At 51.4% G+C, this 23,104-nt stretch overlaps 1 protein-coding gene across 1 annotated transcript; it reads left to right on the top strand.

The window, feature by feature from the left end:
- The first annotated feature begins 285 nt into the window (after nt 1–285).
- Nucleotides 286–21,251, top strand: LOC144722831 (endothelin receptor type B-like). The gene is made up of 9 exons (XM_078601277.1): nt 286–470; nt 1,226–1,351; nt 1,963–2,566; nt 8,634–8,746; nt 10,321–10,519; nt 15,430–15,582; nt 16,861–16,994; nt 19,154–19,262; nt 21,086–21,251. The coding sequence occupies exons 1-9, from the start codon at nt 286–288 to the stop codon at nt 21,239–21,241; spliced, it is 1,779 nt and encodes a 592-aa protein (XP_078457403.1). The 3' UTR covers nt 21,242–21,251.
- The last annotated feature ends 1,853 nt before the right edge of the window (nt 21,252–23,104 follow it).

Raw genomic sequence — 23,104 nt, forward strand, 5'->3', positions numbered from 1 at the left:
GCCCTGCGCATGTTTTGTGTTAATTATTGAAAAATCCGGTGGTAATCGCGGATTCCCGAGGAAAAGCCCACGCATACCAACGAGGACGAGGATTGCACTCAATAATTCGAACAGATAGTTCACAAACCTAACTCCTGCATTTGCCGTCTATTGGCCAACTTGGAGCCCCTAGGGGTTTTGAAGTCGAACGCGCGTGATGATGGTGGCGATGGCGGTGGTTCAAGATGAATGTTTCTGCTTCTGCCGATATCGGTAACGGTGCTGACGGTGTTGACAAGAGCGGCGATGAACGTGTTGGTGGCGGCTCTTTTTAAAAGACTGCTGATGATTCTGGTACTCATGATGCTGATGACGAAGACAATGATGGATCCGATCATGGTGATGCCACTCATGCTGTGGCTTTTCCTGATGATGCCCACGCTGCTGCTGCTGATGACGATGCATGTTGCTGCTACTGATTGCCCTTCATGGTGCCGCATACGCTGCTCGCTAGCAATGCTGCATCTGCTACCAATGATCATGCTCACCATCAGAATCATCAATACGATGATCACCATTCATCATCGTGAGTCATGACCCCACTTCTTTGTCTAACTCATTCAACTCTCCCCCACTTCTCCCCCACTCTCAATCCTCCTCCAAATTTTCGCGCCGAGCTCTGCCCCCCAGCAGTGAGAGTCTGACGTGCGAGCGAGAGAGAGAGAGTTGAGAGAGAGACATAGAAAACAGGGGGAACATAGACATAGAGTAGGGAGAGAGGGGGTAAAGAAAGAGGGGGGGGGGTAGAGAGAGGGGGTAGAGAGAGAGAGGGAAGGGGTAAGAAGGAGGAGAGCAGAGCGTGAAATCTTTTGTGAAATCTTTCATTTAAAAAGGGGGGGGGGCACATAAAGCAAAGTATTGGCAAACAAAAACTAAATAATGAACGAAGCAAAGTGCCGACTACACCGAGCATCTTCTTGTTTCCTCTGATCGTATATAAAAAGAGAGTCCCACGTGCGAGGGAGCGAGAGAGTTGCGAGAGAGAGTTGAGAGAGAGAGAGTTGAGAGAGAGAGAGAGTTGAGAGAGAGAGAGTTGAGAGAGAGAGTTGAGAGAGAGAGAGTTGAGAGAGAGAGTTGAGAGAGAGAGTTGAGAGAGAGAGAGTTGAGAGAGAGAGAGTGAGCGCGCTGGCTCGGAGCGAGAGCAGTGCGCGGAGCATTTGTGGGTCGGCGGTGGAGCTGACGTCAGCGGCACGGGAGGGAAAGGGGGAGAAGAGGGAGGGAGGCACCGGGCCGGGCATCACACGGAGCCCCGCGCCGACTCGGAGCGACACGCGGAGCAAGCGGCCACAGCATCAGCGGCAGCAGCGGCAGCGTGAGTCGCTAACAGCACCACCCCCACCAACACATCCCACAGCGCCGCTTGCTTATATAGACCGCGGCGAGTGATCTACGGCGAATAAACGCCAGCGGTTGCAGGTAAATATTTAGGGGGGGTTTCAAAATAGTTTGTTTGACGGCGAAACACACACACAACAAGCGAGGAATAGTTTCCAAACGTAGAACCAAAAATCCATTTTGATGTTTTTTCCTGTTTTAATACATCCGTTGTAATGTGTTTGTAAACAAAACAAGCCAACCAATTACATTCGTGATTTTTTCATGTTTCGAGATGACAGATACTTGGTTTACGGCTAGGATTGATTTTACCCTAGATGGGTTTTTTTTATTGTTCATGCGCAAAGCTCCCCACCAAAGTAAACTTTGCCATCATCGCCGCGCTCAAATTTCGCGACGGGAGGAGCACGCGGACACGAGTTTATATTTAGCGCCGTGTGGTTACACACGGAGAGCGGTCGAGCGCCTGGGCGGTTAGACGACGACACATCTCGCAGTCGTGCCGCTCATGTCCGTGGTGGTCGTTGATGGTGGCTGCTGGTGGAATCTTTTTTTATTCTTCTTCTCTAATCCTAAGTCTATTCTTAGGTCGCGGACTCGAATCCGAGCGCACCCGCCGGGACATCTTGCGCTGCGCCCTCGAATCGCCTCCTCCACCTCCTCCACTGCCGCGGCCACGATGTCCACCCCTAGGAGGTTCACGTCGACCTTCTGGCTCGCCCTGGCCATCGCCTTCGTCGTCGGCTTGGCCTCGGTGCACGGCCAAGGAAACCGACCGTTCTTTGAACCCTTAGACCAGTCCGAATCGGCAGACAACCAGACCATCGCGGTGATCAGTCCTGTGATGGCATCGCCGCCGCTCGGATCTCCTCGACTCGTGTCCCCCGCGAGCAATTCGTCTTCTCCTTCTTCGTCGTCTTCCTCCTCCTCCTTGGCATCCTCATCGGGGCTCAGACCTCCCGGGAGACCACCTCCGTGCCCCATCCAGAGCGGCATGAGCCACGTGTTCAAGTACATCAACACCATCCTGTCGTGCGCGATCTTCGTTGTGGGTATCATCGGCAACACCACGCTGCTCCGCATCATCTACAAGAACAAGTGCATGCGCAACGGGCCCAACGTCCTCATCGCCAGCCTCGCTCTCGGAGACCTCTTCTACATCGTCATAGACATCCCCATCAACGTGTACAAGGTACGAACGAGGAGGAGGAGGGCGCGTGAACGGTGCGGTGTTCAAAACTCGATTTCTTAGCCACGTTGTGGCTCTTTAAAAAAGTTGTTGTTTTTTGTTCTATATTTAAAATGCTGGCCAGAGGGTAATGGATTCAGTCGTGTTATGTGAGAGATATGTGCGTGAATAAGATTGTTGTACATGCACATACCTGGGAGACTAAGCAAAAACGAATAATCACGCTTCACGATTTCGCGAAAAGATATTGAAAACAGGAGCTGCGTATAAAGCACGTGGCAGTGAAGAAAGTAGCTAAGCTGTACAAACTGGATAATCCCTGATAAGTCCACCCAGCAGCAATACTTTTCGGTGAGCTGTAACGTAGCGACGTCGTCTTCTTCGCGCTCTGACTTGCTGTCCCTTGCTTGCCGTCGTCCAAAACTCGCAGACGAACTTTGCAAAGCCTTTTGCTACCAGACCGCCACACGCGAGCGCTCGGTGTCATCTCACGCGGCGCCCCATGCCATCTGTCCCGCTTATCTTTGACACCTATAAATAAAGCCCTTCTGAGAAGTGTCACTCTTGTCGGTGAGTGGCAGCACGCGGTCGGTGTGCCCGCGGACCGGCGCCTGATGAGTGCGCGCCTCTTTCATCGAACGCTTTTGCCTTGAGAAGTTATCGCGAGTTCGATCCATCCGGCGGAGCCGATGAAGCGAGCGGGCTCCGCCAACGTTCGGAGAGAAATACTTTTCGCGATTTTTTTATTACATTTAGTTCAGAGGTCATTCGCCCGGTGAGATGACACGAGGGGGCTGGGGTGGCGGTGGCGTAACACATCAACGTCCGTCCGCACGGGAGGATATTTGTTTCCAATGTGTGCGGCGGAGACATCGAGCGGCCACGTTTTTGCCAAAAATAACAAGACGAGAATGACACGTTGGTCGAGAAACAAAATAGCCGTATAGTTTGGTATTTTTTTTTACAGTACCGCTTCATGAAATATTTCATTGCCACGTTTCTTAAATCCACTTTCTCCAGCCCACATTGATTGAGCGTAGTGAAGTATGGTCAAATAACCCCCCCCCCACCCCCGTAACCCGCACGGTGTGTGGGGAGGCCCTCATCCAGCGCTGGATCGCACGTGTACACGTGCAGGGTGTTCATAGAGGTTTCCATTATTATTAAATACAATGCGTCTCGCGGTGCTCTTGGCGAAGCACGTGGCCTGTTAACCAGAACTGTGCGGAGGCAGCATTCAGGGTTAGTGGATCACGCGAATGTTGTCAAACTTCCTTCCCGTGGGCATCAAGGAGGTACCATAACCCTGGCATTCCAGGAGAAGGCGGTACAGCAATCGTGGACTCCACCCGTTCCATCTGTATGGGATAGAGTATTGCCCCCTCGCATGCGTACATTTTTTTCTCCAGGTTGTTCCAGTTTCCTCCAACATGTAAACACTCATTAATTGAATTTCGATTTAAAGCTTTAGTGACTGCAGGGATTCGTCTTCTTGGTTCTTTCGGTAAAGTCACGTAGAAGGGAAGTAATAAAATAATAAAAATGAAACATAATAAAATAATTCTCACGACGTTTCGGCCACAACGCAAGCAGCCGTCCTCAGGTGAAAACCAGGTCTGTCGAGGCGACAGACCTGGTTTTCACCTGAGGACGGCTGTCGCCTCGACAGACCTGGTTTTCACCTGAGGACGGCTGCTTGCGTTGTGGCCGAAACGTCGTGAGAATTGTTTTATTATGTTTTATTTTTATTATTTTATTACTTCCCTTCTACGCGACTTTACCGAAAGAACCAAGAAGACTCATTAATTGTCCGATAACCCCTTCATATGTAGATGACTGCAGAGCTTGGAGGGAGGAGGGGTGGGGGAGGGAGGGAGAATGTCTGTGCTTCATCGCGCATCCGAGTCATTTTTCCGAGTGAACGTTGCGTGACCGACGCGTCGAAAGTTATTCGTTCTAATTATTGGGCGGCAGTTTGATGTGGATCGAGGCAATTGCGGCCGCGCTCGCTCGCACGCACGCACTTGGTCACGTAAAGATCTCACAGCGCGAGTCTCATCTCTCTAAACCAGTGGTTCTTAACCTGGGTTCGATCGAACCCCAGGGGCTCGGCGGAGGTTATGATTGTGCACCAGTAAAACATATACTGTACCTATGTTTTGAATTTGAAATTTTTTCTATTTCTTTTTCCAATTAAGAAGGGTTCGGTGAATGCGCATATGAAACTGGTGGGGGTTCGGTACCTCCAAAAAGGTTAAGAACCACTGCTCTAAACCCTCCTCCCGCGTGTCCACCGTGGGCGTTGTGGGGTGACTCACACCGCATTGCAGGTTCGAGAGAGAGATAGAGTCTGCCGCGTTCACCAGCGTCCCAGCTGCGATTGTTTCCAACGCTTCTTCTGGTTATCCTTTCTTTCTGTTGAAGATAACGCAAGCTTGCCGGTTGAACTTCGTGTGTTTGTGCAGGGGAAACACGACCAACATTGCAACCCACGCCGCTCACACCGCTGTCTAACTATAATTCTTGAAAGCAAAAAAACAAAGTATGGTGGTAACTTTATGGACCACCTGGAGAGTTTTTTTTTCTCTCCCTCCGGTCGTGTGTTGACAGAGTTGATTACAGACCTGAACGCGGTACAAGTTGCCGAGGAATTCTTCAAGGAACACGAGCCCACAGTCTGCTAACCGCAAAGAGTTGAGCATAACTTGGGCGTTTGGCACGAAAAAACTAAAAAACATGTAGCTACATCCATTCACATTAAGCCATGGCCGTAGAGTCCAACATTTCACATTCTTAAAACTGTGAGTCGTTATTTTTTGAGTGAAACTGTCGACTGCAATATTGCAACCGGCAGTGGATTTGTGTTCGGGACACAAACTTTCTGAAACACAACTTTCTCAAAACACAATTACGCATTTAGAAAGACCCAAAGAATATGAAGGTTTACAACTTACACATCGCAAACCATAACTGCTCGTCTACCTTTAATTTTCAATGCGTGTAATCTACAGTGAAGCCCATTGTCAATCCACTGCTGGATGGGTGCTGTTTGACCATACTTCACCATGCTGGCTAGTGGGGACTGGAGAAAGGGGATGGTCCCATCACACAGTTCAAATGTCACTTGCGACAGATTCATAATTATTTGTTGGGTGAGATCGCGTTAATAAATTGTGTGCCGTATACCCTCCTCCACCCGACGCAGTAAATGTATCCAGTTGTCACGTGGTGACACGTGGTGACAATTGGATACAGCAGCACCACCACCACCGGTGTGTGTTGGAGAGCGATTTCACAACATTGGAACGCTCTTCTGCGGCCGTCTGGAACGCTCTCCCTTCCAATAGTAGGAAGCCACTGGAGCTAAGCACTTTTAAGTCTAGATAGAAAACTAATTTCTTTAGATTTGATTTTTGTGTTTGGTTTGTTGTCCTTCCACCGCACCTCCAATTAGCACGGTTGGCTACGTACGGTGCGAAAGAAGTTCAGCACACATATACACAATTGGGTCCGAAGTTTCGCTGTTAGTTACAACCAGCATCATGGGGCGATTATTTGGCTGTATCGGGTGTTGGAGGGTGTACGACACACATTAGACTCACGCGATCTGACCAGAAAATTAATTATGAATCATAATATTGGTCGTGAAAATCCTACTACGTGTTAAACTTTCCACAAAATGTTTGACCGTGGCCAGGAATCTAACTCAAGGTGCTGGGTTCAAAGCGCAGTGCGCTAACTGCTGTTCCACCACTGTGTGTAATTCTCTTTAACACATAATCCATGAGCGTCAAACATTTACAAGACTCATCTCCAGAGTTGAACATTTTAAAAGATGGTCCTTTTATTTAGCTGTGGCGTCGAACGAAGAAAGTCTGTTGGATGGACGGAGCGAAAGTAAAGTGGAAGTTCTATGGCAGGTACAGGAGGGGAGAAGTCTCATTCGAAAAATCTAGAATTGTGAAAAAGCGATGTGGATTGGGCACATTCTAAGAGGTGAACGCTCGATGAAGGATGCTCTAGAATGAGCGACGCTGGGAAAGAGGCCAAGCAGGAGAGAAAGAGAGAGAGATGTGGCGGCATGACAACTTGGAAGGCTTACAGTGAAATGAAGCAGAAAGCTCAAGATCAGGCAGGATGGAGAGAGAGTTTGAGCCAAGAGAGAGATTATTCTGGGTGACTGCACCCACCAGTCCAAATGATCTATTCATTCATTTTTAGTCGTGCTCATCGGAGCACGAAGCCCCCCAAGGCGATGCAGACTCGGGAACCTGTACTGCGACTTGCAGGTCGCATGCTAATTTACGAGCCAAAATTACAATTAGTCTGTGAATACAGTTCGTCAACAACGAAAATAAATGTCACTCTGCCAGCTACAAAGTGATGATTATGCAATTCGTAACAATCTTGTCGGGTGGGAGGGGGGGTGACGGCGGTTTGCCTTACCCCAAAAAACAATAATGTGGATCATTATTTTTAATTAATATGAATGCAACTATCATTTCCAGTCCGCTGTTAGTCCACTGTGAGAAGGGGGCCTGGATAAGGGCCCTCCCCATACCGTGTCAGTCATGCGGGCTGCTTGACCATGCCTCACCGTGCTGGTCAGGGACAGGTTGGGGCAGGACCAGTTCAGATGTCACTTGTGACTGATGTTGACCATCGCTGGAAATTGAACTCAAGTTGCCGGGTCAATATTACGGTTGCGGTAAACACTGCCGCCACTACCACTCCACCACACGCATCGTGTGACTTGATAAATAGCAAGCTTTAAAGCTTTGAATTATAGACTGCTTCAAAATTGCGTTTGCTTCCATATGACTGATAAACAGATGGACAGAAAATATACAAAAATGCCCTCTGGCGTATCCAGAAAAGCCTCAATGGAGTTTCAAGACTCTGTAAAACGAGCGTCCTGCTTGAGGATGTTTGGCCAATATTTAGGTTCTGCACGTGATGGATTCTAGAGACCACTTTGTGTACTGCCAATCTCCAGGCCACCTCGCAGCCCCAGTGGGTTTGGGAGTTTGACAAAGCTCTGCGTGATCCACTAACCCTTGCCTCCAAAGCACTAAATCACAGGCGTGCACCAGCGTGTCCCCCAGCTACAGCATGCTACGGATGTACAACCATAATAGAGGTTGGGTTTATTTTTTATATTTGTGCGATTTAACCCAAAAAAAACCTCGGATAATATTGGGCGCGAAAGTCTACGTGAATATAAAACGCTTGCGTGTCTGCAGCCGATTAGCACGGTCGGCTATGTATGGCGTGAAAGAAGTTTAACATACGTACATACACTTGGACACTATATACACGTTTAACTATATATACTGTCATGGTTTTTTTTACTGTTTGTTGTTCTAACGTTCTGACCCCGTGCCCCTACTGGACATCTGTGAAAAAGAGATTTATAGCTCATCGGATTCCTCCAGCATAAATAAATATTCAGATTTTGATATACGAAGAGAATATTCGCAAAAAGTTAACGGGCAAATATCCAGTTGTTATTCACTAACTTAGGAAAACTGTGGCCAAAGTAAAGTGTCAAAACTGTTGTTATAAAACAAATAGAAATGCGTAGATGAAACGACGATGCCTCAATTGAAACATGCAAAGTATTAAAAATGTTTTACCCCAAGATTGTGAAGTCAACAGCGGTGTGTTGCGATGAGCAGGCTCACCACTGTCATGGGAATGTGGAATTTCCACGACCGGTCGTGGCTGTAAGCAGGAAACGAGAGTTTCCATGTGCTCGTTACTAGGATGCGAATTAATTAACTAATTGGCGCGTTGTTTACGTGACAAACCTTACTGGCTGTGTCGGGTGGTGGAGTGTTACGACACAACATTTCTGCTTTCGCGATCTAACCCAAAAAAACCTTTGTTATGATCATTAACTCGATTGACTTTTACCCCCCCCACTCCCCCCCAAAAAAGGCCTCAAAAAGTTCTGAAGACTTTTGTTGTTGTTGTTGATGTTTGGGAGGGCCCCAACTCATTTCCTCAGGAAAACCAAAAGTTCCCCACACCCTTCTGGGGTGCGTGCGGTGCGTTTTTATCTCTTCAGCTTCACGCCGAGAACTGGCCATTCGGTGCCACCATGTGCAAGATGGTGCCCTTCCTGCAAAAGGGCTCTCTGGGCATCACCGTGCTGAGCCTGTGCGTGCTCAGCGTGGACAGGTGAGGAGACCCGGCCGCTCGCGTTAAGCCCCTTGCGAGACGCTAAAACCCGCCTTTGGCCGTTCGGAGACTTACGCATATCGTGGGGCGGCTGGGCTATTTCCGTTCACCGCTCAAATCTCGGAAGCGCTCAAAGCGTGAATTTTGTCTAGAGAGGCGTAGTAGCGCCGTTGTTTTTGAAGACATTGCTCTCACCGCAGAGAGCCGTAACGACACGACCGCGCTCTACAATCGCCGGCACCGAGCTGTGCCACACTCCCTCCCGCATGGCCTTGTGGGAGCCTCGGTACCGATAAAGTAATTTTATTTTAGTTGTTCTTCCGATTTCGTTCCGATGACGTACGTGTGCATGACATACGTGCACATCATCGTAACGGAATCAGAAGAAAAATGGAAATGGGTGAACTACCTCGCCTGGTATACAGGAAGTCGTGGGTTCGATCTCGACCCTGACGCCTGCTGTATATTTCGAGTTTGCATATTGTCCCCGTGGTCGTGTGGATTTTACTCCGAGTCCTCTGGTTTTTCCCTCCACATTAAGAAAAAAAAACATGCGTTTGATTATAAATGCTTACAGTATTTGGCTGCTATAAATGTCCACATGATCAGCTACTTCGTTGAGCTGTCGTTTGTGGCCAGGTCGTATACAGCTCAGTGGGCCTTGCCTGGTAAAATAAAAAAAGAATAGAAACAGTCGTAGTACATCTCCAGAGTTTAAATTCCTCCTCTTCCCTCCCTCCTCCCTTCTGCTCCTTCTTTTATAAGCAGCAGGCTACAACAGTATTTTACTTATTTATTTTTAAAGCAATTCCACAGCCCTCGGGATAGCCAAGCTTTAATTAGAGATAATTAAGTGACGGTGTCATTCCTTGGGTGTCACCCAGAACCTCATTTCTCACTCAGTATTGTCCGACTTCCAGGTAGACTGTTGTAGATGGCACCAGCGCCGACTAGCAGCCACAGCCATAGCGAGCTGTAATACTGGATGTGGTGAGCCGGTGTGCGTAAATATTTTTTCAGGATGCCAAACCGGACAGACGCGGCTGAAACTAATCCCCGCTTCCCAAACATCCAGCACGTGTCAACGTATTGATCCAGCTCACTCCTGCAAGTGAGACTCATCCTGGTCACTCTCGAGTTCTCGCCTCGATAAACCAATGGACACCAACTTAGCCTCTTCTTCTTCAGGACCCTAAGCGACCGCCCGTTGCCTGTGCGTGGTGGTGGCGGTGCAGCGATTAGCGCTACGCTGCGCTACGCTGCGCTACGAACCCGGCGACCCGAGTTCGATTCCCGCTCACGGCCAACACCGGTGACGATCATTTGAACCGGTCCTGGGCCTTCCCTAGGTAGACTCAGCCTCAAATGACGACGTGGTGCGGTGTGTAAACATCGCCACCGGCGAGACAAAGGCGGCCATGTGCGGTGTTGGCCACCCATCCTCTCGTGCGCCGTGCCAGCCTTCATAGGCGCTCGCTAACAGCACTTGCCCCAGCAGTCTGTTACAGGCTACACAGTGGTGGTGGTAGTGGGGTGGGTCCTTGTCTTTATCTTTGGTGACGGTGGCTGCGCAGGTACCGTGCGGTCGCGTCCTGGAACCGCATCCAGGGCATGGGCATCCCCCTGCTGACGGCGCTCGAGGTCCTGGCCATCTGGACGCTGTCGCTGGTGCTGGCGGTGCCCGAGCTCGTGTCCTTCGACATGCTGTCCTGGGACTACCGCAACCGGACGCTCAACACGTGCATCGTGATCCCGCAGACGAGCTTCGTGGAGGTGAGCAGCGCGTCGCCCGCGTCAAGAACGTGGGGGGGGGGGGGGGGGCGGTTTCGCAAACTCCGGTCGGCACAAACGGGGATATGAATCGTCACCGAATGTTTTTTTGTCCGGGTTGCCGTTTAGACTGCGAGTGGGCACGTGACGGGTAAGCGGTGGCGCCACCACCGTGGCGATGAGATGTTGACTACCTCGCCTGGTACGCAGGAGGGTCGTGGGTTCGATCACGACCCTGACGCCTGCTGCTGTGTATTTTGAGTTTTCGTGTCTTTCTCTCTCTCTCTCTCTCCCCGTGGTCGCGTGGAATTTTCTCCGGGTTTTCAATGCGCGTTTCGAGTGTTTGACGCCTATAAAATGACCACGTGTTAAGCCACTCCGTTGCGCTATCATTTGTGACCAGGTCGCAACTGAAAAAGAGCTATGTAGCTCAGTGGGCTTTAACTGGTGAAAAAAATTGTTTAGTTTTAATTAGTCACTCGTAGCCATCGTGATAAGTATACTGGATGTGGTATGCTGGGTGCGGACATATGTTCCCGTGTGGTCGACTGGGACGGACACGAATAGATATTAAGTGGTGACAAGCTGCGTTTGCCGGTCGATTGGGTCATGCGATTGAGGTGGTGGTGCACATTGCGCTGAAATTGAATGAATATTCATAGCTTGTTTCGGCTTGTGTCACCTCCGACGTGGAGAGGGCTCATTTGATTTGGGATTTGTGCCTGTGTACAGGTGTGTTGGTACATGTACGGATGTGTGGGGAGCGGTGGCATAGTAGTTAGCGCACTGCGCTATGAACCCTGAAATCCAAGTTCAATTCACACTCATGACCAACACCTGTGACGAATATCTGAACCGGTACTGGACCTCCCCTAGGTCGACTTAACCTTAAATGAGGACCTGGTGTCGTGTGTGATCATCAGCATTGGGGAGACAAAGGCGGCCAGGCGTGGTGTTGCTCACCCACCTTCGCGTGTGCTGTGCCAGCCTACGAATAGATAACGCTAATGAGCACTTGCCTCTACAGACAGTTACAGGGGGATCTTTGTCTTTGTGCACACGTGTCACGAGTGACGTGCGGACAGGATACTCGTCCGAATGACACGAGCGCTGCTTCTGTTGATCAGTAATGAGGCACCTGCAGCTTTCAGCAACTTGACTTGCAACTCGAATGCAGAAGGCCGGTTGAATGTGCAACGGCAGGCCGCTTTGGGTCGCGAGGACTGCAGTGTGAGAAACACCGATCCAGAGCCTTCGAAGGAGAGAGGGGTGGTTGGTGGTTGATGGTTTTTGGTTTTTGTAGCAGAGAAAGATGGCTAGGATGCTACAGGCCAGAGAGAGAGAGAGTTGTATGTATGTATGTTGAACTTTTTTCGCACCGTGCCTAGCCAACTGTGCGTGGGGAAGGGCGAGAGACAATGAGCGTCTCTATGATGACATTATTATGGCTGTCCAGGGGAGGTTTTGGGAGTGGTCGGGAAGGGGACTAAAGGGGACATTTCCTCTGAACCGCACACATAGGAGGGCCCCACAGTGAGCCTGCTTTGTTGGTATCCTGCCCTGGGCTTCCAGCCCTGACCCTCCAGGAACCTCTGGACGTCCGCAGACGTTATTAGCCCCTTCCCATTGCGTCTCCCGAAGTAAGTCGCGTACGTCATCAGGACGGAATCGGAAGCAAAAGGCCATGCGGGAGGGCGCGTGGCGCAGTTTGTCGCCGGCGTCGTAGAGTGTCGCTACGGTTCTCTGCGATGAGCACAATGTCTTTAAAAACGACGGCGGCACGCCTCGCTCAATAAAAATCAATGCTGAGCCGCTTACGCGTTCCGAGATCCAGCGGTGAACGGGTCACCCCATCCTGCAACTTGCAGACGTCTCGGAACGGGAAAGGGTTAATGGACGAGCAGATGAAGAGGGAGACACGGTCACTCGTAAGTAGAAGCAAGAAAAGCCTTGAGTCCGAACTTGAATGGGATTGGTTGTCTCGGCCGTGCGAAACAGACAGGGGGAGGGAATTCCAGACAGCAGGGGCAGCAGCAGAAGAGGGGCATGTGTGACCGCAGATAAACAACCCCTGGGCAGTTGAGGATGTGGTGGTGGTATGGGCCATGGTGGTGGGGAGGGTGAGCATCAGGGGAACCTAGTTTGGGGGTTTGCAGACGTAGAACAAATGTCTCGTAAGAAAAAGAAAATGACGCAACGGATCCCACCGCGTTTCCCGAAGCAGACGATGCCACGATAAACCAAACCAGGGGCGTTTTAGGGGAAATCAACTCTGCTAAGGGCAACTCTGGCAGCGGAGTGACGGAGCTCTGCCATTAAAAAAAAAAGCAAAATAGAAAATTGCGCGGCGACTACCGCCGGGCAAAGATTCGAGGACGGCGGTCGCTTTGACCGAACGTCTCTCCGCCCCCGTGACCTTCGGCGGGCCGATCTGACGCTGTCCGGTGGCGTCGGGGCAGACGGCGTTTGCGGCTCGTTCCACGCCCGTCCCACCGAGGCAAGGCGACAGCGAAAGGCCGCAGCTGCGGCACGAGCTGCATTTGTTTGTTCGGTCTAAATGCGCCGGCGTCTCGTGGCGTCTTCGCAAGGAGGGGGGAGGCATGCCCATCCAGAGCAGCGGAGTTTCTCAACTCCAGTCTTTGCGGCTCCCCCACCCCCCACCGACCACCCTGGCCCCCACCCACCCCCACACACAGGGCCGGATTAAGACTTTGGAGGTCCCTGGGCTGCAGACACTGTGAGGCGCCCAGTAATATTTTGAAAAGGAAAACAAAGTAGAAGAAAAAATGTAATGTTTTGTAACAATACTGATCATCAAATAAAATTCAGCATTCACAAATGAAACAACTTTTCACTTAACCTCATGCCTTGATCCCCCCCCCACCACACAGCCCAATACAAGTAGTAGATGCGTTCCAAAAAAAGAATGGGCACACAAAGCGAAACCGCACGAGGAGACAGCTGCATGCCCACTCGCACACACAGTACACACACAGTACACACACACAGTACACACACACGGTACGCACACATGGTGCACACACAGTACACACACACAGTACACACACAGTACACACACATGGTACACACACAGGACACACACAGTACACACACATGGTACACACACAGGACACACACAGTACACACACATGGTACACACACAGTACACACACACACAGTACACACACACACAGTACACACACATGGTACACACACAGTACACACACACAGTACACACACATGGTACACACACAGTACACACACAGGACACACACATGGTATACACACAGTACACACACATGGTACACACACAGTACACACACAGTACACACACAGTACACACACAGGACACACACACATAGTACACACACACGGTACACACACACACAGTACACACACAATACACACACACAGTACACACACATGGTACACACACAGGACACACACACAGTACACACACACAGTACACACACAGGACACACACACAGTACACACACATGGTACACACACAGTACACACACACACAGTACACACACATGGTACACACACAGTACACACACACACAGTACACACACAGGACACACACATGGTACACACACAGTACACACACACACAGTACACACACACACAGTACACACACATGGTACACACACAGTACACACACAGTACACACACACGGTACACACACATGGTACACACACACAGTACACACACACAGTACACACACACACAGTACACACACACAGTACACACACATGGTACACACACACACAGTACACACACATGGTACACACACACAGTACACACACAGGACACACACATGGTACACACACAGTACACACACATGGTACACACACAGTACACACACACACAGTACACACACATGGTACACACACAGTACACACACAGTACACACACACACAGTACACACACATGGTACACACACAGTACACACACAGTACACACACATGGTACACACACAGGACACACACAGTACACACACATGGTACACACACACACAGTACACACACACAGTACACACACAGTACACACGCACAGTACACACGCACAGTACACACGCACAGTGCACACACATGGTACACACACACAGTATACACGCATGGTACACGCATGATACACACACAGTACACACACACAGTACACACGCATGGTACACACACACAGCACACACACATGGTACACAAGGTACACACACAACGTTGTCCCGCTTCTGACCGCGTAGTCACATATGAGTGAATTCAATCCGCAGAGTTTAGCAAATTTTGGTTAGCCGCATACACAGAACGCGAAATCTCACAATCGGAGCCCGCACAGAGCGAGGGAAACCTGTGCAAATTACGGCAATGCACACTGCATGCGCCTGATAGTTGATACTCATGTAAATCTGTACCTGAGCTGATCTCGAGAGTGGGAATAGAGGAGATTTTGTTTTTTTATAGAGCAGGGTACACCGACTAGAATGTTTGCAGGCCAGACATGGATGTGAAGCCGACGTGATGGTAGAAGCGTGTATGAAGACGACACACGGTCCGTCTCTCAGTCACTCACAGAGACAGGCAGCTGATTAGTTACTCTTTGGTTTAAAATAATAATTTATTATTTTATCTTCATACGTGACTTTTCTTTCTTTCGGTAAAGTCACATATAAAGATAAAATAATCAATTATTATAATAATTTATTATTTTATCTTTATACATGACTTTACCGAAAGAACCAAAGAGTAATTCCTGCAGTCACGAAAGCTCCAAATTAACATTAATTAGATACTCTACCAACCCTGTGCTCGACTGTCTAATCCGAGCACCTCCGCAGGTGTCACCACGAATTCCCACGTGGAGATTCGTCGCCCCCGCCTGTATCTGACTAAACCCTTTTGTCTGGGCCCTCGCAGTTTTACACCCAAGCCAAGGACTGGTGGCTCTTCGGCTTCTACTTCTGCATGCCGCTGGCCTGCACGGCGGTCTTCTACACGCTCATGACCAGCGAGATGCTCGGGATGAAGAACGGGAACCTTGGCGCAGCCATCAACGAGCACCTCAAGCAGGTATCGAACCTAGGGACCTCGCTCCGGTACCTCCGGCCCCATCGGTTGGAGGCACGGACCAGACTGTGGCCGATGGGGAGGGGGGGGGTGTGGGGTGCTGGGAACGGCTCCCCGTGGTTGTGCGGTTATGTTACCGATTTGCGGTGGCGGACACGAGGGGGGGGGGGGGGGGTCTGTGACGTTCGCCCCCCGACTTTGTCACCGAACGATGCGTAAAACTGCGAGATGTTGATTCGACCGATGTGACAGTTACATTCATCATCGTCGTCATAATCAAATCGCCCGTGGTCAATCCACTACTGGACGAAGGCCTTCCCAAGCCGCCACAAATTCCTCGCGATCCCGCGCTGTGATGATAGCACCTCCAGATTAGCGCGGTGGGCTACGTACGGCGCGAAAGAAGTTCACCGCACGCACGCACGTGATGGCCGGGTGTCTCGGCGGTAGAGAGGGCGGCGAGCAATCGAAAAGTGCCGCCGCCAGGTCGTGGTTAGGGGCTGACTCGGCCCATCATCCCACTGGGGTGGATAAAAGGGGGTACCACATTGTGAGAAGTCAACCGTGGAGAAACTCGACTGGCACAGGGCTGTAAACAGGAAATCGCTTTGACTGTTTTCTTTTTAATGTACAAGTTAACCGACGCTGCAACTTAATACATCTAAGCGGTGCGCGTACACGTGTGTGTGTGTTTTGTATGTGTGTACACGTGTGTGTGTGTTTTGTATGTGTGTACACGTGTGTGTGTGTACACGTGTGTGTGTGTTTTGTATGTGTGTACACGTGTGTGTGTGTACACGTGTGTGTGAAGCGGTTAGCACGCCGCGCTACGAACCCGTCAACCCGAGTTCGATTCCCGCTCACGGCCAACAGCGGTAACAATCATCTGAACCGGTCCTGGCACTCCCCGAGGTCGACTCAGCCTCAAATGAGCACCTGGTGCGGTGTGTAGTAAACGTCACCACCGGGGAGACAAAGACGGCCGGGCGTGATGTTGGCCACCCCATCGCCTGCCGTGCCGGCCTTCATAGGTGCTCGCTAACAGCACTTGCCCCGAAACTTCTGTTAAGGCTATACGGGGGCTCTTTGTCTTTGCGCGTGCATGTGTGTTGCGTGTGTATTGTGTGCGTGTCTGTGCGTGTGTGCGTGTGTGTCTGTGTGTCTGTGCGCGTGTGTGCGCGTATGTGCGTGTATGTGCGTGTAGGTGCTCGCTAACAGCACTTGCCCCGACAGTCTGTTAAGGCTCTATGGGGGGATCTTTGTCTTCGTGTGTACGCGCAGCGACGTGAAGTAGCCAAGACGGTGTTCTGCCTGGTGGTGGTGTTTGCGCTCTGCTGGCTGCCGCTGCATCTCAGCCGCATCCTCAAGAGGACCGTCTACAACGAGATGGACCCCAATCGCTGCGAGCTGCTCAGGTGGGTGGGGGGGCCACCCCCGAACCGCCCACGTCCCCCCCCCCCTCTCCCTCTCTGCTCATGCCCCCCCTCTCTCTCTCCCTCTCTACTCGTGCCCCCTCTCTCTCTCCCTCTCTGCTCGTTCCCTCCTTGTCCCATAGGGAAATGAAGTGACAATCGTATTGTCACGTGACTATAGCAGCAGCAGCAATAATAACAAGGGTAAACGATGACGTTGCGTGTGCACGTCGAACTTCTTTGGCACCGTACGTAGCCGACCGTGCTCATCGGAGGTGCGGGGGGAAGGACAACAAACTAAAGGCGAGAAGCAGTTTTTAAAAGAATTTGTTTTCAAATTAGATTTAAAACGATGCGCTTTACAAAGAATGTTTTTCTTTTCAGGAGCGTCCTGCTTTGGCATGTTTGGCCAATGCCAATGCCAAATAGATAAAAAAAAACCAAAGGAACGGCGTGACACTCGAAGCTCCGCACGGTTAGGATTCGAAAATCCATTTGCTGCGTTGCCATCTCCTGTGTCACCTGACACCCCCAGCCTGTTCGCAGGCAGTCGCAGCCGCCCCGGTCCTCGCCAGGCCAAAACCCCATGAGCTTCCCAACTCTGATGAGATCAGGGCACGTTGAGGGTGATTTGATTGTAGATTTTTCATCTTCAAAACATAGCAGCATTGAGCTTCATGGAAATGGCCTCGGAAACACAACAACAACGTCAACAACAACCGCCATGCGCCGCTAAGTGGCGGTGACATCACCACGGCGTTCGTGCCAGGTTAGGTGCACTTTGAGGCCACGTGAAGTGTCGAACGCCCGCTGGCAGGAGGTCACGGGACAGACCCCGTGTGCCACGGGTCGACTGACTTGATTTCGCGTCGAGTGGCGAGCGAACGTGTCCGCGTTGCCACAATGTTCTGGGTAAAGTGAGCGTCCGCCGGCGCACAGAACCAAGCGAGGAACTGCTTCGGTGCCCTTGGCAATGAAAAGGGGGTGATGCCAGGAAACATCGCGTAGCTACGTAAGCGAGCGAGAGAGAGAGTGAGTTCGTGATTGACATGAGTACGGGGAGCGGAGTAAATACCCAAAACGCATTAAGGTACATAAAAAATAAACCGCTTGAAACGCGGCGGAGTTTTCAGGATATAGAACGAGCTTCGAGTGAAATTTCCCCTAACAAAACACATCCTCATGTTGGCCTCTGGAATGTCTGGTGGCATTGTTAATTTAGCGTCACGTCAATTAGTAACACATGTTTGGCTCGCGTGTAACAAGGGTAGTGGAGAGGGGGGGGGCGGACCCCAGTGGGGCCCTCCCTTCCGCGCGATCCGGAATGAAACGGCGCGACGGGCGCTCCTCGTTGTCGCGGCACCTTCAAGAGGAGGGGGGGGGGGCCCTGCATAACCCCCCCCCCCACTCCCGCCGCCCCCCCCCCCACTCCATCCAGCCCCGCGTTTCCTCCAGGGCGTTGTTGTGAGCGTCCGACGCACCCGCTTCAAAACCCCCCCGGTGGTTTGCTTCTCCCCCGGCCCCGTTAACGCGAACGGCATGTGGCCGGCAAACGAGCCGGACCACTGGATCGTGTCATGGATCGTGTCATGGATCGTGTCATGGATTGTGTCATGTGAGCGGCGTGGCAAGGAAGTGGGGGGGGGGATGGGACCCACAAAATATCGCAGCTCAACAGCGGGGGAGGGGGGGGTCCCTTACCTATATCCATCGCTCCTTTATCTGCTGACCGAATCCTCCGCTCAGAATCGTCACAAAAGCAACGCGGAGACGCAGCGGAGAGCTGAACGGCGCAACCGACACGAACCTGCGGTCGTCGTGAATCCAAATCGCGATGCATCTTGCCGAACCGACACTTTGCACTCCTATCGCGTTTTCTACTGTTGGCTGTTGCGACGTTCTGTCCCGCCCCTACGGGACATCTGTAAAAAAGAGCTTCATAGCTCATCGGATTCTTCAAGTCTAAATCAATATTTAGATTCTGATCCGATTCTGATCAATGCTTCACTGGTGTGTTGTTATAATGCTACTCGGAGCGTGACTGTGTTCTTCACGGTTGGGCTACGAGTGGATTTTGTGCGTGGCCCCAATGAAATGTAAAGGTCTCCTGGCTCCTAATTCACAACGGATGTGTCCTCCGCCATCACCCCCACCCCCTGCAGCTTCCTGCTCATGCTGGATTACATCGGCATAAACCTCGCGACCCTCAACTCGTGCATCAACCCCATCGCTCTCTACTTCGTCAGCAAAAAGTTCAAGAACTGCTTCAAGGTGCGTTTGGTGGCGTCGGCCACGTTTCTGTCGTCACGGTTTAGATCACGGGGTGGCTTCTCAATCGACAGTGCTCGAGAACAACAACAACAAAAATAACAACAACAACAACAACCGCACAGGTCTGACGATCGCGTTGCACGTTCGAGTGACGAATTCAAACTAATTTGGGTCTCGTATTATGAGTTGCGTATGTACGTATGTTTGTATGCAAGTATGTATGTTTGCATGTGTGTACGTGAGTGGGTGTGTGTTTTAGCGGTCCTGGGCCTCCCCTAGGTTGACTCAGCCTAAAATGAGTACCTGGTCTGGTGTGTAAACATCGCTACTAGGGAGACAAAGGCGGCCAGGCGTGGTGTTGGCCACCCACTCCCTCGTGTGTCGTGCCGGCCTCCATAGGTGCTCGCTAACAGCACTTGCCCCAACAGTCTGTTAAGGCTATACGGGAAGATCTTTGTCTTTGTGTGCGCAGAGTGTAATGAGTTAGTTTGTAAGTGAACGGCGATTAACTGGTGAAGTTGGTAAGACATAGCACGGTGGTTCGTGAGAAGCGGAATTTGGGAAATCCTGCCGCGTATGTTCTCATCGGCCGGAACGGATAATTTAAAGCGCTCTTGCCGTGCTGCTGATAGGTCGAAGGTCAAGCATTTCCCGAGAGCTCTCCGCTGCCGTGGGTAATGGCCAAACCAAACATGCCCTATTGTTGTAATGGTTTTCACATTTGTAAGCATTAAGCATCCCGCACCTCCGATTGGCAGGGCTGGCTACGGACGGTGCGAAAGAAGTTTGATGTGCGTACATCCACTTCAGTGATTCACGCGAACGCGCACGTGACGCCAGATTGTGACTAAGTGGACCGCCCCCCCCCCCCCCATGTCCAGGTTCGTCAAAAAGAGTTGCGCAGAGTAAAGGGCGAGTTTTACGTGAATTCGCCCGAATGCGCGCGCACCGGCCAAGCCAGTAATTGCACGGGAAATGACGGTGGAGGTTTTGTTGATGTCGTGGATGTTTACGTCTCGTCAACAATGACGTTCGCGAGGGCGACCACACATGTGACAACCATCACCGCTCCCCTCCCCTCCCCTCCGCTACCCCACCTTGCAATTTAATGAATCGTCGCTGTGCGCAGTCATGATTCTACGCGAGGATCTATTTTTTTTTTACCGTTGAATTTGAATTGTTAATTTTTTCCCCGTCTTGCCCCGTGCAAGTTTAGCCCGCTCCCGTTATCCTCAAAGCTACATTCGCGCAAAATCGGCACTCTCCACAAATAATGATCTATTGCCCCGCGCACAAATTGACACAGACGCCACGATCATTAAATTCAATGCTAACCGTTACGACGACGCACTCCATCGCCCTTGGGACGCGCGACCGTTCGTACATACGTTGAACTTCTTTCGCACCGTACATAACCAACAGTGCTAACCGGAGGTGCAGGGTAAGGACAACAAACTAAACACAAAAAGCAGTTCTAAAGAAATTCGTTTTCAATGTTGATGATTTAAAAGTGCTTAGCTCCAGTGGCTTCCTGATATCGGAAGGAAGAGCGAATCGAGACGGCCGTAGAAGCGGGTCTGAAAGCGCGCGATGCGGTGACCGTCTTTGTTCGATGGCGAGCAGTCAGAAGCCGCTGCTGCTGCTGCTGTGAGGATGATGAGCGGGGTTCGCGTGATGGCTTCACGCTCACTTGACGAGATCGGCAAAGGTGTCGCGGTTCATTTGTGGCGAGCTCTTTGTGTGCAACGAGAGCGAATTCGATGTCGCTCGTCGCGGTGCCAACCCTCCTCGCTCTCTCTCCTTCTCCTCCTTCTCGTGCACAGTCCTGCCTGTGCTGCTGGTGCCAGCACAAGACGCTGCTCAACGTCACCCCGCTGGACGAGAAGCAGACGGCGCTCAAGTGGAAGGCCATGGCGGCGCCGGGCAGCCCGCTCGACCGCAGCAACTCGCGCTCCAGCAACAAGTCCATCCTCACCTGAGCTCAGCCGGCCGGGGGGGGGGGGGGGGTGTGGGGGGAGGGGTGGTGGGAGAAGAGTTGGGGGGGGGGCAACGGGGGCCGAAGTAAAAAAAGACAGCGGTGGCGACGTCGGTCAAGTGACCAGGCGACCAGCTTGTCTGGCTGCGTCGGAGGACGGTGAACGCAAGCAAACGAAACAAACGGCTTGGCGAGGCAATCACGAAGCATTGCGAAGGACGGCGCGTGGCGCAGGGCGACCGGAGGGTCGACGGCCGGCGCCGACCGACCGGAGGCGACGCTGTCGCGGTGCCTCGCCCAAGATGGAACGTGCCAAACGCTCGTCGGACTGAGCCGGAGCTGTCCGAGGTTGACTCGAGCGTAGTAACAAGAACAACGACGACGACGACGACGATGATGATGATGATGATAGGGCCATTTGCATTTCAACAGGTTTACGGAAGGAAACAAATACAGACTACACAAGGACCAGTGGCATGGCGTGGTCGGCATGAGCCTGGTGCGAGGGATTTAGTGGGCCCCGTTTGTCTAAATCCTCACCACCATCACGACCATCTCTGTAGCACAGCGCCTGGACCTCTATGGCCCATGGACTCCGGTGCAGTTGCAGCGCCTGCACACTTGATAGCTACGCCACTGGCCACAACTCGTACATTGATTGAAGCTGTAATATTCAGGGGGTAATGCCACCACTAACACTGCATGCTGTGAGACTCGACTTTTAGACTCGGTTCCAACCCAACGTTGGATATTATTTTGCAGCAGAACTAGCATGACTGTTGCACCCAGGGGGAACGGCGTTGGCAATGTTTGTGCGTCAGCGCCGAGGCCAAGCAAGCAGAGATCCAGACAATCCAGTAACGGGACGCCGATCAGGGTCCCACCGTAGAGTACCGTGAAGACATCGTCACGGTACTCACGCCATCTGCAGTTGCTGTGCGTACACACGCATGGACCGCTCTGATCTCAATCCGCTTCTGGGCGAGGGCCTTCCCATTTGACTATAATTCACCACGCTGGACGGTGTGGGTTGGTGAAGGCGTGCACTCTGCTGCCCACGATCTCGCAACAACCTACAACACCTGGTTTGTGCCTGGTCGTTGCCCATCCAAGCATTATCCAGGCTTAGCTTTCGACGCAAATTTTACGGGGAAAAATCTGAACACGTTCGTCAAAAACACTGCCTTGAACATAATAAGTACAGAATAGGGCGACGTTTCGGGCAACGGCGCCCATTCGCAGCGCATGGAGAGGCCAGAGAGGGCGAGAGTGATATTTCACGGGCTCTGACGCATTCTGAGTCATTCGAATTCAAGGAAAAGTTGCTGTGATTAACCTCCAGATGGTTTTCACTCAAACCGGCTTAACAACACCCATAACGGTGGTAAAGCGCGGTGTGTGTGTGTGTTGAGCACAATACAAAACACGTGATGGGTTCAGTCAAGGAGTCCTCCATTTAACCAGAACACTGCCATCAATGATAAGGCAAAGGGCTCAACTGCCAGCAGGAGCGACTGTCATATGGCAAAAAATAAACCCACACAGCCACCATCGCAGATAAGGCCGGAACACAGCCATCCATTCCTTCTCCTGCTGCTGTCACCATCCTTGAGGCCTGGTCACCAGAGGAGGACATTGGGACAGCGCAACAAGCGTGAGGTCAGATCCCACAGAGCCATCGCCACCAGATCGTCAAATGTGATCAGAAATCAGAATGTTTATTTATCTCGGAGGAATTCGACGAGCAACGAAGCTCCTTCTCACAGACTACCAGTACGGGGGCCGGTCAGCAAGTTACAATAACAAACGATGCACAAAAAATATAGCAAAAAATTAGCAAATCTTTAAATGAATGCCCTCTCCCGCG

Source organism: Lampetra planeri, chromosome 15 (genome assembly GCF_965212315.1).
Source record: "Lampetra planeri chromosome 15, kcLamPlan1.2.h2, whole genome shotgun sequence".
Classification (NCBI taxonomy): domain Eukaryota; kingdom Metazoa; phylum Chordata; class Hyperoartia; order Petromyzontiformes; family Petromyzontidae; genus Lampetra; species Lampetra planeri.

Bases quoted from the DNA above. Each gene is read 5' to 3' on its own strand.
- LOC144722831 (XM_078601277.1), top strand. From the start codon at position 286: ATGAACGTGTTGGTGGCGGCTCTTTTTAAAAGACTGCTGATGATTCTG. The intron at 471-1,225 runs GTGCCGCATACG...AGCTGACGTCAG, and splicing joins GCTACTGATTGCCCTTCATG to CGGCACGGGAGGGAAAGGGG. The intron at 8,747-10,320 runs GTGAGGAGACCC...GTGGCTGCGCAG, and splicing joins TGCGTGCTCAGCGTGGACAG to GTACCGTGCGGTCGCGTCCT.